Source organism: Canis lupus, chromosome 32 (genome assembly GCF_048164855.1).
Source record: "Canis lupus baileyi chromosome 32, mCanLup2.hap1, whole genome shotgun sequence".
Classification (NCBI taxonomy): domain Eukaryota; kingdom Metazoa; phylum Chordata; class Mammalia; order Carnivora; family Canidae; genus Canis; species Canis lupus.
The window spans coordinates 20,244,744-20,265,290 of NC_132869.1; the positions used below are offsets into that span (position 1 = coordinate 20,244,744).

At 48.3% G+C, this 20,547-nt stretch overlaps 1 protein-coding gene across 1 annotated transcript in view; it reads right to left on the minus strand.

Moving 5' to 3' along the window:
• TNFAIP8L3 (TNF alpha induced protein 8 like 3) overlaps positions 1-19,521 on the minus strand; it is a 37,670-nt gene extending 18,149 nt beyond the window's left edge. The window contains exon 1 of the mRNA XM_072808492.1: positions 19,366-19,521. Within this exon, the coding sequence (XP_072664593.1) occupies positions 19,366-19,417 (52 nt within the window). The 5' untranslated portion in view covers positions 19,418-19,521. The remainder of the gene's footprint in view (positions 1-19,365) is intronic.
• Positions 19,522-20,547: the final 1,026 nt, after the last annotated feature.

Genomic DNA, 20,547 nt, shown 5'->3' on the forward strand with positions numbered 1-20,547 from the left:
AGTAGGATGCTGCATTCAGAGCCATGGGAGGATGCCAATTTGGTAATATGTAAAATTAGTAAACAGACTGATGTCATAAAAATGTCAGCCTTTGGAATTCTTCAATTTTTGGAGTGTAGATATAAAACCTAAAACGTCAAAAAAAAAAAAAAAATCAGGCAGTAAAATGGAACACCTTTCCAGGCTCTACTGGAAAAAATAAAGACAAAATGTGGCCTGGGATAGTGGGCACATAAGGAATGAGGTCTTGGAAGGTGCCATGATTAGATTAATACAGTTTAGTGAGTTAAAAAAAAATGGTAGCTGTACTAGACAGGTTGGAACACACGAAGGAGAAGAAACCAGAAGGTACTTCTGGATGGGAGATGATTTGGCAGACAGCATTATGCCTTGCTCAATGTTCTACTTAATTATTTTTTTAGTGAAATATAAATTTTGTTCAATGATATTTTTGGATTTCAGTCAATTTGAAATTGGAACAGGAAAGGGGCACACATAATATATCACTTATTTTTTAATATGGAGTTTTTTATTAGTACATCAAAATATAAGATCTTCTATTATTCAAAGTAGTGACAAATGTGAACAGCATGTCAAGATGTCTGCAAAAACTATAACGTCACATAAAAAATAACTGATTTGTATTGGGGGAAGGTAACAGGCACTGCTTTTACTAATGTGATTTATTGTCAGCATTTGTATTTAGGAGTAAAGCTAAATTTCAGCTGTATTAGTGAAATTTCTGTTATATTAGTGAAAATGAAGATGCAATATTTTCCTCCAGGTTTACAGATACTCCTGATTTCAATCCAGTTTAAGTGAAGAGCCTCTGTTTGGGGGCTAAATTCTAGACATAGGGCACCCCTGGAAAGATTTAGAGAAGAGGCAGGAACTCACTCAGGAATCCTCTCTGCAATGCAGACAGGTGTCTGTGCTGTTGCTTTCCATGCTGTGTTCATGGTGGTTGTTGCAGATTCCCACTCAGGAACTGGATGTTCAGGACCCAATGATGAGATACTTGAGAACAAGCTCATCAATGCAAGTTTTTGTTTTCCTGACAGCAGTGCCCCTTCCATATATCCTGTAGTAACTGGTTTTGTCCACGGATTTGAGATCTGAGACGAGTCAGGCTGAATTCTGGATAATGCCATGGTCATTCCTGGCTCAGGGCAATGGCAGTGTTGCAGGAGGTAGTTTGCAGATGGGAGGTGAGATGGCAGTTTTCTCACTCACCTGCAAGGTCCCTGAGGTTGCTCCCCTGAGCTCCGCTGGGACCCCTACTCAGAACTACTGTGAGCCAAGAGAGTCCCACTCACATCACTCAAGGATCAAACAAGCTGGGGAGACTCATGTTCCTGGAAGTCACACCTAAATGTGTCTTTCTCTGAGACTTCCTTTCTAAATTTAACTTTCTCCATACATGTCTCAACGCAGTAAATGTCTCTCTAAATTATTTATAGGTCATGGTCATAGAGGAAAGCGCCACCAAAAGGTGTCACTATTTCAAAGCGAGTCATCTGGTGCGGTCACCCCAAGATGCTGATAATGGCTGCCCTGTGGACTCGGCATGCCAGAGCTGCAGCCACGGCGTCGCTCCCCAAACACGGAAAACTGTTCCTGTCCCCAGCCACTGTGCAGGCAGCAGGGTGTGAAGGAGAGAGCCCTGCCCCAAGGCTGCCCCATCGTCCCCAGTGTGCTGCTCACTGTAGGCTATGGGCCCAAGTCTTTATCTTCCTGGTTCCTTGGTTTGTCAAATGGGGGAGCTGGACTAGATGAGCCTGCTCATTTGCTTTATATTCCCAATTTAATGGTAACTTCTTCAGAATCAGAAATTGAGTTTTTATTAAAGATTTATTTATTTGAGAGAGCGAGCACACGAGCAGGGGGAGTGGCAGTGGGAGAGGGAGAAGCAGCCTCCCCACGGAGCTGGGAGCCAGACATGGGGCTCAGTCCCAGGACCCTGGGACCATGACCTGAGCTGAAGGCACTTAACTGAGTGAGCCACCCGGGTGCCCCCAGAAATTGAATTTTTAAAGTCCATAAAAAGGGATCCCTGGGTGGCGCAGCGGTTTGGCGCCTGCCTTTGGCCCAGGGCACGATCCTGGAGACCCGGGATCGAATCCCACATCAGGCTCCCGGTGCATGGAGCCTGCTTCTCCCTCGGCCTGTGTCTCTGCCTCTCTCTCTCTCTCTCTGTGACTATCATAAATAAATAAAAATTAAAAAAAAAAAAAACAGAATATTAAAAAAAAAAAAAAGTCCATAAAAGAACAGCACTGGGCATACACGAGATATGAGCTGATTCCTGTAGGATGGATTATCAGGCTTCCTTTTCACACTCTGATTCCCCTTCATCCATCAAGCTCTCGCCGAGCTCTGCAATTGTCCACTTCAGCAATAAAATGCCTCCTCTCTTCCCTCCTTGAAAAACCGGAGGCAGTGACCTTGGAGCCTCCAGCTTTCCTTTTCTGTGGCTTCTCTCCAAAATGCCCCTTCCACCAATTTCCTGGGGCCCTTGCCTTCTCCATCAGGCTACAGCCTGTGCTCACCACCGGGCAGGCGGTAAGCAAACTCTGCCCAGGGCCTCAGCCTGTGCTGGCCTCAGCACCGCACCCACAGACCAAGCTGCAGGCTGCCAGCCCCAGCAGGCCGCCCCATGCTGACACAGCTGCATACAGGAGCTGTGCCCCAACCCCCAGGGCCAGTTCTTCCTATGGGGCCTCACATCCCGGTCATCCCATTTTTTCTGCTCAAAGAGAAAGTGGTTCATCCTTGCCCCAGTCCCACGTTTTACTCTATGCATCTTCTACCTGGATGCAAACATGGCCTTCTGCTCTCCCTCCCAGCCCTTCCCTGAACATTCCTTCTATCCAGAACAAAACCCCCACACCAGGCCTATTTAAGAACCTCCCACCTGGCTTCACTGGTTTGTTCATTGCAAATTCCAGGAGAGGGGACCTGCACTGCTGTGTCCACAGAGGTGTCTCTGGCACACAGTAGGAGCTCAGTAATGAATTTCAGCCTCCAAAAACCAATAGTGACTAGTCAGCCTGGGAAGCAATGCTGTGGGGACGACAGGGGCAGGCCCTTTATTGTAGCATGCCACCTTGTTGAGCTGAGGATCTAGCTGCTGTTCACCTCTCCAGCTTTATCCTCTCCAAACTCCGAGTTCCTGACTCCAGGCCACACACACGTCTCATCTGTACCTGGCTCCGTCATTCCCAGGCCCTCCCTGTGCCTCTGCACATTTTGTTCCCTGGACATTTTGTTCCGCGGACATCTGTTTCTCCCTTGCCCCATCTCCCTCGATTCCTAGTCAAACTCCCAGGCGCCAGTGGACTTCTGACCTCTGAGCACTTGTCCTGGCAATCACATTTCCCTCTAGTATACTCTCATCACAGCGCAGAGCCATCATACACCAGCTGGATGAATGACTTTATCTAGCACCAGTTTGTGAACTGCTTGAGGGCAGGAATCATGTATTCATCCCAATAGCTCCAGCTAGGGATAGAAATGCAGAGAATGTTCAGTGCATGAATGAATGGCTATCAGTCATGACATTTTATTGAAATGTATTCCCACTTAGTCAGGAACAATCATGATATTCAGAACTAGCATGGCCTCAGGACACTGAAGCCTGCTTCCTTCAGCCAGGGGCCTGGGTCACTCCCACTGTGCCTCTTTCCCACCTGGGCATGGTTGCCAGGACATCACTCCTTCAGCTGACCAGTCACTTTTCCTTTTTGTTATTTTCAAAACCTGTTTTCAAAGTGATATGGTGCATTATTTTAAAAGTCAAGTCATTCTAGGGCTTATACAAAATGCAGCATCCTCTGGCTCACTTCTGATGCTGGCTCTTCATGCAAAATACTTCAAATTCTTTTAGCTGTTTCAACTAATAATTACCTCTTTATATTTAAATTACATGCTTACACTGTTAGTCCTCGACTTTATGTGCTTTTAACTTCCTATTATGGAAGGCAAGAAATTAGCTCTCTTCTCCATTCATTTCTCCTTCCACCTTCCCATTTAGTTCTATTATAATACTTGGTTAAATCAGACGTCAGTGATTTACATTACCCTGACTTGGATACCATTCATAGCTGAGTCATGTATGTTCTATCACTTCCATGACTGCATTTCCTTTCTTATTCATCTTGTTTTCTTAGGAGCCAAACGCTGCCTTGTTTTTCTTTTGGTTAGTTTTCTATCTACCTAGCATTAATTCACTCCCAAAGCTCCTAGCAGAATACAAAGTTCTCAATAGGCTCAGATTAATCAACTAATCTTTCACTTTAATTTTCTTTTGTGGAGGCTCCTGGGCAGGGGCGGCTTTCTGTGCCCTGGCTCAAATCTGGGCACCTTTTTTCCCCTCTAAGCCTGCTCCAGGCTGCCACCATGGTTCTCCCTCTATCTTTCATTCCTTCTCTCCTGTGTCTGTCTCATGGCTTCCTCTTTCTTATACCCCATTTCAGTGGAACACTTTGTCTAGTACAGGCATCAGCAAACCACCTGAAAAAGTCAGAGAATAAAGGGCCAAAAGGCAAAATATATCTGGGTACTTATATAACCATTTAAATGTAACCATTAAAAAAATGTAAAAGTGCTGTGGGCCATCCAAGAAAGGTGGCAGGCCAGACTTGGCCTGGGGCGTCAGCTGGCTGATTCCTGATCTAGCAGCTCCCTAAGGAAGGGAACATGGTAGGGTAATTTTCTGGAGACCTAACGTGTCCTATAATTACCTTATTCTACCCACACACTCCACTGATGGCTTCACGGGGTTCAGAACTCTATCAGGGAAATCCCTCGCCTTGAGAACTCAAAGGCATTGTATCACTGTTATTTGGTTCTCGGTGCTGCTATTTAGATAACTAGACCATTGGTAAAAGGGCCTTGTTTTTCTCTCCGGAAGCTTTAAGATCTTTGCTTCATGACCAGTCAGGGCTCCAGGTCTGAGTTTCCCCTGCCCTAGTCCATCTATTGCCCAGGAGGGCTTGTGAAGTGGGGGCGGGGCGGGGGGGGGGAGGTGCTGGCAGAGGAAATGGAGAGAAGCACTCCGGTGGGAGAGGCTGCAGGGAAGGGAAGCATCAAGGATGAGGCAGAGATCTGGGGCCAGGGGGTGCAGAAGAGGCGATGTCAGGAGGAGGATTTGCTTCTGGGCAGGAGGTAGGAGGTCAGGAGGCCCAAACTGGGGAGCCAGCTTTTCTCAAAATTTTGGACTTTTTAAGAGGGACTGCCCTCCAGGGGAAGAGGCCTAAGAAGGCTGAGCAGCCATGACTGGCAGACCCACTGCAGGCCGAGTGACTCAAGAGAATGTCCCCTGCCCCTGTGGCCTCCCTGTCACCTGACCCAACTTCCTGATGACCTGACCAGCTGTCACTAGTCCTTGCCAACCTCCATCCCGCCTTAAGACAGCCTTGGCCCCTAATTATCAACAATCTTCAGACTTTGTGCAGACTCCAGTTACTCTCACTGGATTATGACAATTTGGCAGAGCTATTTTTATGTGGAGTTTTTTTTTTTTAAGATTTTATTTATTTATTCATGAGAGACCTACAGAGAGAGAGAGAGAGAGACAGAGAGACAGAGAGACAGAGAGAGGCCAAGACACAGGCAGAGGGAGGAGCAGGCTCCATGCAGGGAGCCTGAGGTGGGATTCAATCCCAGGTCTCCAGGATCAGGCCCAGGGCTGAAGGCAGACGCTCAACCCCTGGGCCACCGGGGCTGCCCCTGGAGTAGGTTTTTTTTTTTAAAACAAAAATGAAACAAACAAAATCCAAGGATGGCTGGAACCAGACATCTTCATCCCACCCATAAGCCCATCACTGACCCCTCTCCTGGGGTGAATGGAAAGCCTGGGGTGGGGGGAATTTGGTAACAGCTTTCTGGAGATAACACCTGGGTGCTTACTACAAATGCTGGTCTTACCATCTATCATTCTTGGCATAAAGGCCTATTTCCTCAGAATTCACTCCTATCTTGATTATTCTACCTTTCATATTCTCTGATCTTTTAAAAATCACAGTGGTCATATGCACTCACTTGCAACTGATAAGAAGGAGATATGGCTGCTTAATTAAGAACTGATAATTGCTTTCCACTTGAAGATTAAGTCTTTTTTTTTTTTTTAACGAGAGGAGGAACTTTTCTGGAAGGGTGAAAATGCATAATCTATATATATATATTTATCTCTGAAAAGAGATAAAAATAATCATTTTGTATAACATAAACTAAGAAAGTAAAGATAGACAAAATCCTGGCTGATGGGGAATACTCTTAATTTAAAATTAAGTTAAAAATTCTGATAAACAAAAAAAAAAAAAAAAAAAAAATTCTGATAAACGTGAAACAGTACTTCTGTTTCCTATAAACTTCCTGACTGGGTTACCCTAATTTGGTTGACTAGAGTAGAATAAGGTGGAGATAGGGAGGCAGTAATGAATATTAGGGCCATGATGTCTCTCTTATTTTCAGCTCCAAGATGCACAAGAAATCCTCAATTAAATTTCTAATTTCTTCAGAAATAGATACATTATATTTAGTATCATACAGCTCCTCAATAATAATTTTTTGGGGGATAGTAGACCAATGCTGGTGGCAGACCAATACCTCCTGAAAGTTAATAATCCTGCTCTAATCCTCACCTCTCTTTTTCTAATTATAAAAGTAATAAAGACACAAAATCAATGTGTAAATGAAAAAGTGGAACGTGAAACTCACTCATATTTGGGATAGAGGTCAGGGACAGAGATAGGGTCATGGAAGGTCAGGGCTGCCAGCTACATACACTGCCGGTCAGCAAACGGCAGTGAGGCCGTGTTCAAGGGCCAAGACGGCTGAGTCAGCAAGCTCATCCAGCATTCCATTTGGCTGGAGAGGCTCTGGTGCCCTGTGCCAGACTCTGAGCCCCACATCTATGAGCTCATTACCCACTCTGGTGGTCTACACTTTCTCTACGTGGCATGAGGGCCCACAAGGCCTATACCCTCTGGGTGAGGAGGTACCAGGGAGAGGGGAGAACCAAAGCCTGGGCAATGCGTGAGCAGGAAGAGAGCTGAGGAGAGAAGCCTGGAACATGCCCCTACCAGGAGGAGCCATGAGAGGACTGGTCTGGGGGAAAGATCACAGAGAAGTGAGAGAAGAACTAGTTTCAAGGAAGAAGATGGGAGGACGTGGGACAAAACTGTAAAAAAGCCCAAAGGATGAGCAGTGGACTAGGCCACGGGATCTCACTTGATTGTTGCTTTTAAAAACCACATTATGTGCTGAAAGTTATACACACCTATTGCAGAAATATCTAGAAGAGAAGTACAAAGAAGGAAATTACAATTACCCACAAACTCATCATATAGAATGGTTCTGTTCCAGCATTAAAAAGTTAAAGTTTATGTGTATGAATGAAAGGAGGTCTCTTCCCTTTTTCTCTATAAAAAGGAGTGTATGTATATGTACGGAGATGTGTGTGTATATACATCCGTACATGAAATATATATGTATACACGTATGGAGCACAATTTGGATCATAGATCATCAAGCTTTCTTTATACATTATAATGCAAACTCTTCCCTATATTATTATATGTTCTTCGAATTAAATTTTTAAAAGATTTTATTTATTTGACAGAGAGTGTATGTGCATGAGTAGGGGGAGTGGCAGAGGGAGAGGGAGAAGCAGGCTCCTCACTGACCAGGGAGCCCAATGCAGGGCTCCATCCCAGGACCCTGGGATCATGACGAGCTGAAGGCAGACACTTAACCAACTGAGCCACCCAGGCACTCCTAATTAATTTTTCTTAACAACTGAGTAATACTACACCATGTGGAAAAGTCATTATGTATTTAATCGTTCAATAGCTATTTGACTGAATATTGTTTGTTTAGGTTTGGTATGTGGGTTTGTTGCTGTCCCCAATTCAGGGAGTACAGTTTTCAATAGTGAAAATTTACCACTTGCTTTGATTTGGGGTAATCTCTGATTCTGTTTCTTCATCTGTAAATCGAGAATAATAATACCTGCTTTATCCATGTCCTGGTTTTGCCATGGATCAAGTGTACAGGACATTTCATTGTTGTTACAACTTTACAGCTGTTTCAGTCTGGAACGACTTGGTGGCTGAGGAGGCCACAGAAATGCTGGGCAAAGCTGAGGGAGAGGTAATGGTCTGGGTGTGGAGGTGCTGAGCCAAGAGGCCTCCTGGCCAGTGAGGAAGAGATGCCCAGATGCCTCGCAAGGCAGCATTCTTGCTTGGGAGAGAGGACTGCGCTAGACTGCAGCTTTGGGAATCTTTGGCTCTGTGCCATGAAATCGGATGGTCTCTCCCAAATGAGAGTGTATTGCCAGAAAAGACCAGGCTGAAGGCTCAGCCTGAGGAGACATGGGCAGGAAAAAAGCATTAATAATGGGCACAGGAAGAGCAGTGGAGTAAGGGTGCAGGAAACTCAGGATTATACATAGTGGGAGAAATTAAAGGAAAAAATAAGTTAAAAAGTTTTTTTTTTTTTTTTAAGATTTTATTTATTTATTTGAGAGAGAAAGTACAAGCCCAGGAAGAGAAAGAAGCCAACTCACCACCAAGCAGGGAGCCTGACACAGGGCTCGATCCCAGGACTCTGAGATCATGAGATCATGATATTATGATCTGAGCCCAAGGCAGATGCTAAACCCACTGAGCCACCCAGGTGCCTCCAAGAAATTATTGTTGAATCCCATCAGATACTGCTCTGGGCTCTCTAAAAGTTGACTCCGTATTAAATGAACTCTGCCTGCCTTGTTTCATTGAGATGGAATCACTGAATTATGAAGGTAAATCTTAGGGGTAGAAAGGCTAACACAGTTGAACAAATTTCCCTGTTTCCTTACAAAAATAGTCAATCTCCAACAAAGATAAAAAACATAATTGGAGAACTAGACGTCAATAAATCTATCCCTGAAGCTGGTAGATAATTAAACTCAAAAGTAAATTAACCTTTGCAACTGCCACTGGGCATCTGTAAAACCTTTTTTATAAGTAAATACCTAAGTAAATATCTTTTGGCTATTAAAAAATACAAAATCTTGTAAGGGCTCTGTGTAGGGCTCTCCTGACTATGGGGGAGGAGTGGGCCAGGCAGAAGTCTAAGGCCTGGTGTGGGCTGGTGGTGGCCTAACTCTTGGGCAGAGGTACCTGGTGGGGAGAGGGTGGCAAGAACACTGTACAAGGTGTCAGAAGGAAACAGAGCAGGGGTCCCTCTGCTATCCCAACATCCAGAATAACTCTTATCCTTTTAAAAAAAATTACCCATGTTTTCAGCGAAGGACAGACGAGCCAGAGGATCTGGCCTCCAGTTCTGGTTCTGATGCTGCCTGGCAGTATAGCCAGATGTATTTTGTGTCCCCACGGAAACGCTGCAGAAGGGGGACTTTTGTTCTCTTAAAAGGCCCGCTCCCTCCCCAAATAAAGCTCCCTTGCATCTTTTCATTGCTTTTTCACTGCTTTTTGGCTTTGGGAAAGCACATCTATTCTTAGGGCTCAATCTAATCTAATTTTCTCCTTTGTACTGTCTTTACATGTTCTACCATGAGCCTGCATTCCTTGGGTCAGAAACTAGTGTTACTAAAAAGCAGTAAATAAGAGAGAGTGCTGGACACCCAAAACCCAGCTAGCTCTGAATCTCAACATCTCTTCCCTGTGAAGCAGGCTCGTCCTTAAGTTTCTGCTCCTCCTCGAATCCAACTAGTCAGAATGCCCGGGGAATTCTATATCTGAAATGATTCTTAATGCTGAAGTGGAATTAAAAAAAAAAAAAAAAGGCCTTAGGACCCAGCGTAAGCACACTCTGATAAAAGGAATGTGTGCCTTCAGCACCTCTCCTGACTCTGCTTTTCAATCCCTTCTCTCCTCTGTTTGCCATATTCACCACCTGCCAGGTCCCATGACTCTGGGGATGTGCATGGCTGCAGGGTCCTTCCACGACCTTCTCTCCCTGGCAGAGCACTGTGCCCTTCTCCCCATCTTCCCTCCCAAATCACTCTTCACCAGCTCCAGGACAGGAACTTGTGCCAGCCAATCCTTGCCCATGTGCTAAAGAGCCAATGCAGGTAACGTCTGCTGCTTAAAACAGGGCCTTCTGGATAGGTAATGTCCTAACAGAAGGGGTCTCATGAGGGAGCCTAATGGTCAGGGTGTTCTGGGCCCTGGGGAGCTGATGGCATCCATTTACTTAAGTACCTGAATCTACCTTGAACAAGAGCACTATTTTTGGAGTTCGAGTGACTTCATATCCACTGACAAGCTGCACCTCCCTGAGCAAGTTACTTAACCTCTCTGTGCCTCAGTTTCCTGGTTTATAAAATGAGGCTACTTATGGTACCTATCCTGGAAGGCTGGCATAAGGGTTAAATGTCATATAAACAATCAATCCAGTCTCAGCTACATTGTATGTTCTTAGTTAACATGAAATAAGTAAAATTCAAAACATCACTGTAATTTTGTATTCAGTACTGGCCCTCTGGGGCTGGACTCTGGCTGCCAAAGACTATCCTTACAGTTTCTCATCTTGTTTGATATTTTTCACTTTTTTTTTTTTAAGATTTTATTTATTCATGAGACACACACAGAGAGAGGCAGAGACACAGGTAGAGGGAGAAGCAGGCTCCCTGTGGGGAGCCTGATGCAGGACTTGATCCCAGGACCCCAGGATCATGCCCTGAGCCGAAGGCAGATGCTCAACCACTGAGCCACTGAGGCATCCCATCTGTCACAACTTCTTAAACCCCACTTCCTCTACTCTATAACCCCAACCTCAGTTTTTTCTCCTTGACGATCTCAGTGTTATCTTAAGGAAACCAAGGAACCAACTAGAACGTGGTAGAGGCCTGCCCTGCAGACGGCCCCATTATCTCCCTCCCATGTTCTACGCCAAAATCTCTGTTTACCTTCCCAGCATAACGCACAGGCCCCAAATCAGGAACGGCGGACGTGCGTGCTCACCAGAACAGCCCTTGACAGAATTTCCTCCTGCGCATGAAATTGGATGCCTCCACTATAAAAATATCAACTGGGAATCTCCATAAAACTACGGATCACCAAAATGTTTCCTTTCAGGGTTAGAACAGTTTCACAGAAAGCATATTTTACTTTTGAGAAGAGAATCTACAAGTTAGTGGCTGCTCCTGTGGTTTTTCAAACAGTTTAAACCAGTATTTAGACACCACCAGTGTCTCATTTTTTTTTTTTTTTTCTGGAGAACTGAGCTACAAAATACTGGTTTCTATTAGGGTGTGTCTAGCACTTTCTGTGCCGCCAAGTTTTCCATTTTTATAGTCTGCACGCTAGTAGATTTTCCATGAACAGGCTCAAATTTATTCCCAGGCCATAATGTTTAAGAAACCCAATATGAACGTGAAGACTGTTCTAAAGCAGCATCAGAAATTTGGACCATGCAACTGCCTTAAAAACATCATCTCTGATGTGTAAAAAAAGTAATCTATTTTTTGACATGCCTTAATATATGTGGGGGCCAAGGGTACTCACTCTCCCTATATGTTTTCTTGGACTAGGCTGTTATGGGAAATATGTTTTTTACATTCTTGTGTATTGTTTATTTCTACGCTTGCACAGAATACAGCCCAAACACCCACCTACACAGGCATTTTACATAGAGAGTTGGAAGCCAAGTGACTGAAAAAAAACAAAACCAAATTTTGTATACAGTGTCTTTACAGAGATCGGCATGTGAATTCAAGTGGGAGCCAATGGTAACTCTTGAGGAAAAGGAACCAGTTAGAGGACAGTGCTAATGGGAAAGTGTGACTATAATTTGGTTTTGCTGACAAATAAAAAAGCAAGTGCCATATTTTTTAAGAGAAAAATAACATAGGAAACAGGACTTTATATTTACCCAGTCACACACATTCTCATTCCAGCTCTAGAAACTTACATGTTGGCTACAACCATCACCACAACGTCCAATTTTACTTTTTAAGTAGGACAGCTCTCTTCTCCCACTGGTCCTCTAAGGAGAGCCCCACTGGGGGTCAGGCCAGGCTCTTCACAGGCTCCTGGCCTGGCCACCTGCTCTTTCTTCTTCCCCCATTTAAATCTTTCACTACTTCAAGGGTACCCTCAAGGCACATCTCCCTGATGAAGCCTCCCCACCAGAATTCCAAATTCCCCATACTCCATGCTCCAAATCCTACACTATTAATTGCTGATGCCACTCAGTCTTGCAGATTCAGTTTTTCTGGGTGGGTGTTTTCTCTCCCTAACATGGCTGCAAATTTCTAGAAGGCAGGGTCCCATCTAATTCCATTTCTCTATGCACCCTGTACACTCTGAACACAAAACAGATGATCAGCTGATATCTCTTGGATTGAGTGGCTTGAACAACTGGGTGCAGAGCTATGAGGTCTAGAATGGCTAATTTCATCTGGCAATCTAAATTGTCCTAGTGAGGTCTAGACAAAATTTACAGCTCAACGACTATCCCCCGAGCTTTGCCAGGAGACAGGGCCACCATCCCTAATGAAACATTCCTGAAGAATTCTGGGGACCACCTACAGGGGATGTTGCAGTGTATTGCCCAGGTTCCTCCCAGAGAATCAAGAGTCAAGCATGCCACAGGCTGCCAGGGGCCTGCAGATAGCATTCAGCTGTGGGGGACTGCTTCACCCAAGCTCACATCCTGTTCCTTGGGATGGCCTGCATCTATGACTGGTCACTGTGTAAGAGGACATGGAGGCCCGGCCTCTTACCTCTACTCAGAGTAGTTCTGAAGGGCTATTCTAGCTCCGGAGCTGGAGGCTACTGTTGGGTGTGCACTGCAGCTCAGCTTCTCACTCTGCCTAGTCCAGTGTCCCTCCCCTCTCCTTTCCTTCCCCAACTAAACCCACTGCATGCCAACCTCTATCACAGAGTCATCCATCACTCTATCCATAGACAGGCATAGCTCATTTTGTTGCATTTCGCTTAATGCACTTTGCAGATTTTTTTTGTTTTGTTTTCAAACAAACTGAAGGCTTGTGGCAACCCTAGTGGGGCAAGTCTAGCCGTGCCATTTTCCTAACAGCATCTGCTCACTTCATGTCTATGTCTCACACTTTGGTAATTTTTGCAATACTTCAAACTTTTAAATTGTTATTAACATTTGTTATGGTGAGATTTAATCAGTGATTACGGCTTACTGAAAGCTCAGATGATGGTTAGCATTTTTTAGCAATAAAATATTTTTATTTATTTCTTTTTTTAGAGAGGGGAGAAAGATGGGGGAGGGGCAAAGAGAATCTTAAGCAGGCTCCACACACAGTGAGGAACCCCAAGTGGGGCTCGATCTCACCACTCTGAGATCATGACCTGAGCTGAAATCAAGAGTCAGACGCTTAACTGAGCCATCCAGGCGCCCCATCAATAAAGTATTTTTAAATTAGGGTATGTAAATTGTTTTGTAAAAAAGATATGAAATAATTGCACACTTAGGAGAATATGATAGAGTGTAAACATGACTTTCCTATGCATTGGGGAATCTAAAAATTCATTTGACCATCTTTATTGCAATATTTGCTTTACTGCAGTGGTCTGGAACTGAACTTGCAGTATCTCTGAGCTATGCCTGTATCCATCTATCCATGCAGGCATGCAGCCAGCCAACCAGCCAGCCACCTGCCAGTGTGTTTAGCATCCATGGTGTCGGTGGGACCATAAAGCACACAATGGAAAGGGCTGTTAAGACAAAACGTATAAACAGAGACTTGTCTGGGGTATATCCAGGGCAAGATGGGTCAGGAATCTTCATGCACTGGTATAAGCTGTGGCCATCAGCATACGTGGTCCTATCTCCCCCTCTGATTTGAAGCCCCGGAAGGCAGAATGGACTGCATTCTTAACTCTGCGTTCCCAACACAGGGTCCCAGGTAGTACAAAAAAAAAATATATATATATATATAAATATATATATATATAAAAATACTGAAGCAAAACAAAACACTGAAGGAAAGGTTTGGCAGTTCCACCCTATAGGAAAGGTTTCTGGCTGTCTTGTCTTTTGGAGCAGAGTTCCCAGGAGTCTCCTCAAGATGCTCGTTCATTTATTACGCCCATAAAAATCTCAAGAACATGAAAGCAAAAGACAAGGTCCTGACCCTTAAAGCAGTTACAGCCCTCTGTGTGGATAAGGCAGAGGCCCCTAAAAATGTCCACAAACAGGAACAAGACACAGGACTATGACTAACAGGCAAGTGGTACCGCAACCCCAGGTGGTCTCTGTCCCAGGTTGGCCAGCACATTGTCAATGTCAATCTGTCAGGCAACAAAGGTTACTTGACAGTCTCCAAGAGGAACCTAACAATGAGAATCAACAAACTCCAGAACCTCACAACCCCTTGAAACCAATGCCCTATTATGGTTTACTGTCTACAAGGGGAAAGTGCCTTTAAGCAAAACATCACTGCTAAGTGCCTGATGAAAGGGTGGTGCTGGGAAGCCTGGGTGGGGGAGTTCAGCTCCCCCATCTCCCTGCCCTCACCCCAACTCACCACACCAGTCTCCTTCCACTCTCCATCGCCCTTCACTGCTTTTATACCATCTGTCAGCAACTACTGTTTTTTGCTTCTCCAAAATGGCACTTGCATCCTTCTCCTCCTGCCTTGCCTTACGGCTACCATGTCCTCTGATACCATGGCCATGCCTGGTTGCCGAGGCTCCAAGCCTTTGTCCGATGTGGCTCCTGCAAACCCAGCTCTCAGTCACATCTCTGCACAACAAGGATCAATAGGGAGGGGCTTCTTGTGCACCATCAGGACCAGTAATTAAGACCCTCTTCTGTGTGGCCCTCCCTGCACTCATATAACCTTACTTCTCAGTACTCCCTAGTATATGCTCTCCACAACAGTCATCTCCCTGCTTATTTGTGCCTTTGCTCAAGTAGTGTCTGACTTTTGGAATATCTTTCTTCTTCTTGGCCACCTATTGAATCCTACCCAGCCTTCTTGCAACTTTTTTTTAAGGTTCACTGATTTGTTTGAGAGAATCAGAGAGAGAGAGAGAGAGAGAGAGAGAAAGCATGAGCACACAAAGGGGGTGGAGAGAGGGGGAGAGAGAGGCGGTGGGGGGAGGGAGGGGGGTAGAGAGAGAGAGAGAATTAATCTCTAGCAGACTCTCCACTGAGCAGGATCTCGATGCAGGGCTTCATCCTAGGACCCCAAGATCATGGAGCCAAAGACAGAAGCTTAGTTGACTGAGCCATGCAGGCATCCCTCCTTGCCACTTTTTTCACAAGGACCAAGGCTAGGACCTAGGCGATGGCAAAGGCAAGGTTAGGGGCCTGCTGTTTCCCTTTTTTTTTTTTTTTTTTTTTTACTGTTTTGAAACTCCCCTGCCATATCTCAACTCCATTGCATGGAAATGCTTTTCTGTAGCATCTGTCCAGCTGCACAGAAGCCCCACCAGCTAGACTGCCCTGGACCACCTAGCTGTGGGTGGAAGGAGCTAGTCTGCCCTCAGCTGGGTAGACTATCTTGGCTTACAAGCCAAAAAGGGAAAAAGCTGACACCGCTAACGTTTACTCTCTTGTTGCTTCTTAGGAAAGACTCAATCACTGTCGAGTTAATACACAAGTGCTAGGATTCCTGAGAGATGGATGGTGGGTTTGCCAAACGATAGACTGCCAAGTTGGGTCTCTGGAATGAATCCAGTGTTCCATAAACCCTGCCTCTTTCCTAATCATAGAAAGAACCCAAAACGACAGAAAGGCAGAGTAGAGTTTCAGGCAGCAGAATGACATAAAAGCATCCTCCTGTGCTTCCTGAAAAACAGAAAATGCAGCTTGGGACAAATCTCATCTCCTCTCTTCACTCTCTTATGCAGAGTATTGTATTGCTTGATGAGTACTTCGCGGGCACTGGGGAGATCTCTGGAAAAAGTCTCTTCAAAGGGGGACAGTAAAGAGTAGGTAGTCCTCAGAAGACTTTCTCACTCTTCTGCCAATTTATAACTGGGAAGGTGACTCAGATGGATAAAAATGAAAGCGGGAATGGGGAGGACCTCTTGGGCTTTCTGCTACTTTGAAGGAAAAAGGTTCACTGGTTGGGAAGGGTTATGGCCTCTTCTTCTATTTGAAATGGCATGAAAAGAAAAAAAGAAAGAAATGGCATGTAAGTGGCTATCTCCAGGTTAGCTGGTGGGTTGGGTAAGGGATTCTCTGCCTTGTACAATCTTACCTAGCACTAGAGGAAAAAGGGGAGTCAGAGCAGTGGTTTTGAATATCCCCATCTTCATGCCTTGAGTTGGAAGATGAGGAGGAGAAGAAGAGGTAAGTTAAAGATAACCTCCCCCAAACAAGCAAACAAACACATACAAACATCCTCCCCAACTTCACCCCAGAGAGAAGGAGAGTAAAAAGGAGAAAATTCAAAACAAACCTGCTCAGGCAACTACCTTAATGTGATAATAATGACAACAATACTAATTGTCTTACACATGCCTACTGGTTTACATTTTATAAAGCACTGGGGTACATTATTTAGCAGAATTCTCACAACAAACAACCCAGTCAGGGGACACCTGGGTGGCTCAGCGGATGAGCGTCTGCTCGTCTGCCTTCAGCTCAGGGCATGATCTTGGGGTCTGGGATCAAGTCCCACATCAGACTCCCTGCAGGGAGCCTGCTTCTCCCTCTGCCTGTGTCTCTGCCTCTCTCTGTCTCTCATGAATAAATAAATAAAATCTTTAAAAAAAAATCCAGTCAGGTGATGATCAACATAGCAGCTACCATGTACTGAATGATCACCAGGAATACTTCTTACGTGGTATTTTATTTAATCCTCACAACCTCTTTGTGGTACTACTGTTATCCCCATTTTACAGAGGGTGGGGAAACAGGTTTAGAGAGGTTACGAAACTTGCTCAATGGGTAGAGAATGAAACCCAGGTCGTTCTGATTCCAGAGTCCAGACTCTTTTTTAAATTTATTTATACACGAGAGGCACAGGTAGAGGGAGAAGCAGTCTCCTCACAGGGAGCCCGATGCAGGACTCGATCCGAGGATCATGACCTTGAGCTGAAGGCGACGCTCAACCACTGAGCCACCCAGGTGCCCCCAAAGTCCAGGCTCTTGACCTTAATGGGGTCCATCTCACAGCAGGGCTTTTTTGCAATTTTGACAAAGTACCACTTCGGAGGAAGCAGCCCTTACATCCCAACTCCTTAAGAGATAGGTGAACGAACACACACACACGATGAATACTCCAAGAAGTCCCACTTCCTCTGTTGTCCTTGGTGACAAACCCATCCAGCTTGCACGGATACAAGTCCATGGATACAGATGAATGCCTCATTCCTTATGGAGACCAAGGTCAAACCCTAAGGATAACATACCTGTCATTCAACCGATATCTGAAGCTGCAACAAGGCTTTCCATTTGACAGGATGCAGATACAGCAAGGCAATGAATTAACATCTAGTTTTGAAGCTTTGTCACGAATAGCTTAAGTTTGAGAATAATGAGATGGAATGCCATTTAGCAGAATGGCTTGTGATATTCCATTAAACATTCAGCTTGGGAGATTCAAACACATACAGAAAAGAAGAAATGACTGTAGAAAACAGCAAGGCTCAAATAAATGGTGACAGCTCACTTGCCTGCCCTATTCTTCATGGGACCTATCTGGCCTAAGGTTTGCTGTTAGCAGTGCAGAGGTCTGACATAAACCGACATGCACGCATCAGGGATATTCCAGGCTGGGCATGCTTTCGGGAGAAGAACCAGGCCCCCTGAGAACTCCTTCACTCTGCTATCACCCAAGGATGAACTCTTCTGGAGTGTCTCCTCCCTGTTCTTTCTCTAAGTTTCCTTCTCTCCTTCGAATATCAACCTGCATAAGAGATCTGAGGGTGGGGTGGTGACAGCATGATAGTTCCTGGGATTTTGAGACAGTAAAGTGTCAAGGTCAGTGGCCTCTCACCCCTGCTCCGCCCAGCTCTCCGGATATACTTAGATACACACACAAACACCCACTGGAACTTTAAAAAGATGTGAGGAGATCCACAAGCCCCGTGTGAAACAAAATCTTGGTGCTTCATAGCTACAGAAACATACGGGTAGGCAAAAGGGCTCAGGTTAATTCGTTATAGTCACACATACCAGCCCAAAGGAGGTGGCCCTTGCACAGACACGGGCATCCTCAACACAGGGATCTTGGTAATGCCACCTTTCCTCTTTGCCAGGCTCATCTCTTCCCAGGCACCCAAAGGGGTTGACCAGAGCTGCCCTGTGAGAGGCTGAGGGGTACCATGTAGGGGATAGGGAATCCCTCTGCTGGTGGCTACTCCCTGCTGCGAGACGTGGGCAAGCCACTTAGCCTCTCCGGGCTTCTGTAAAATGGAGATAGTAATCACCTGGCTAGATGCTGTGAGGATGAAGGGGAATCATCTACACAGGGCCTCTGGCACAGCGCCTCGAGCTGTCCTGCCTGGTTCCTGAGCCTGCCTTTCGGACACCCACGCCTGGGCTGATAGTGCCTTCTGGCACTTGGTCCCTGCTCTCAGGATGCTGGTCTGCCATAGGGAAGAGTGGGGACTAGACTGGAACGTCGGGTCTGTAGCAGGAGGGTCCCGGCGCTCAGGTCACAGGGCTGGGGGGGGCTGCGCCTAGCCCGCAGGGTCCCGAGGGTGCGGGGAGCCGAGGACAGGTGCGGGGGGCGACCGGGTCTCGGGGCGCGGGCCCGTGGGCGGGGGGTGGAGCCCGCCGGTGGGGGTGGGCAGAGCCCGGCGTAAGCCGACCCAGGGCTGTGGGTGGCTTCCTCCTGTTGCTCAGTATCAGGGAGAGGCGGGGGAGGACGTTCATTTTTTTCCAAAGTAAGCATCCACCCACGGCTTCGATAACGATCGATTGTGAAAAGCCCGCGGCGCCGCTTAAGGGCGCAGCCCCCCGCCCCCCGCGGCAGCGTCCGCGCTCCGCCGCCGGGACCCTCCCGCTCGCGCAGCAGCCTGGGCCCCTGCGGGTCCGCGCGCTCCTCTCCCGCCCGGGGTCCCCGGCCACGCCTCCGGACCGCTCACCTGTGCCGCAGCGCCCCGGGCTCGAGGACGGGGTCCGCGCGCGGAAAGTTATTTCAAAGGGCAGAGGCGTGGCCTCCCGAGCCCTTCCCCACCCCCACGCGGCCCGGGCGACCCGAGCCGCCGCAGGACGCAGCTGCGCCGGAGCCGCCCGCGACGCACCCCTTCTCCCTCCCGCGCCCGAGTGCGGCGGCGGCGGGCGCCTCCCGGCAAACTCGCGGCGCGGAGCCGGCCCCGGCCCCGGCCCCGGCCTGGAAGGGACCGGCCCCCGCCGCCGCTCCGAGGAGCACTCGGGACCCCCGCCCCGGCCCCCCCTCCGCCCGGCCCGGCCCGTCCGTACCTGCGGCGGTCACGGGCTCGCCCTCGCTCTGCTCGCCGGAATCCGAATCCATGCTGCGGGCTGCTGGCCGGACGGTCACAGCCGCCCGCCCGTCTGCGGGGCGCTCGGGGCCGGTCCGGGCTCCGGCTGCCGCGGCGCGCTCGGGGCGGGGTCGGGGGGCGGCGGCGGCCCCGGCGGGGCGGGCTGGGCAGTGCGCGGCGGCGGCCGGGGGGCGGCTCGGCAGAGGCGAGCGCCGCCCGCGCCCCGCGCCCCGCTCCCCGCGCCCCGCTCCCCGCGCCCGCTCCCCGCGCCCGCCGGCCGGTGCCTGCGCGCCTGGCGAGCGCGGGGCGGAGGGTGGGGACGCGCGGGGAGAGCGCGGGCGGGGGAAGGGAGGCGCGAGCTGGGAGGAGCGGGAGCGGCCGGCCCCGCGGGCGCCAGACGGGGCTTAAATACCCCGGGGGCGGTGCGGCTCCTCCCCCGCGCCCGGCCCCCCGCGCCCGGCCCCCCGCGCCCCGCGCCCCGCGCCCCGCTCCCCGCGCCCCGCTCCCCGCGCGCGGGACTGGAGGCGTGTGCGGCGAGGCCGAGCGCAGGCGGGCGCTGGCCGAGTCGGGAGGATCTGGAGGCGAGAGAGCGCCTCTACCCAGTAAGGAAGAGGAGAGGTTCGGTGCGGGGGTCCCGGGGCTGAGCCCGCCGCTCCGAGACCTGGGGCGAGAGCCTCAGACCTCTCGGGGGTGTTTCCTCACCAGGCAGATGGAGGGAGAAGTGCCAGATGCCTTTTGCCGGGAATGTTGTGGGGGAGTAAATAAGGATAAAGCACGTGAGGAGCCGAGGGCAGGCCCCACCTGGCGAGGCCGCGAGCAGCGCGGGGCAGGTTCGCTCGCTCAGGCCGCGCTGCTTCCCCGCGTGCGCGGCGCCTGCGGAGCGGGGTCCCCGGGGCGGGCGCGCGCTGCGGACCCCCGCCCCCCCCCCGCGCCCCCGGCCAGGGACCGAGTCTCCCACCCGGTCTTTCTCTTTAACACAGAGCGCTCGACACGCTTCACAGCCCCTACCCTCTGACTTTCCAAAAAGAGGTATTTGTGAGTTTACTTAGCAATGAAGCGGCAAAACTGCGGGGGAAACGCCCAGAGCAGGAGCGGTAAGGCCTCAGGGGACCCTGGGTTGCTAATTCTCCGCGATCCGTGCAGTCTTACTGTCTCCCTGAAT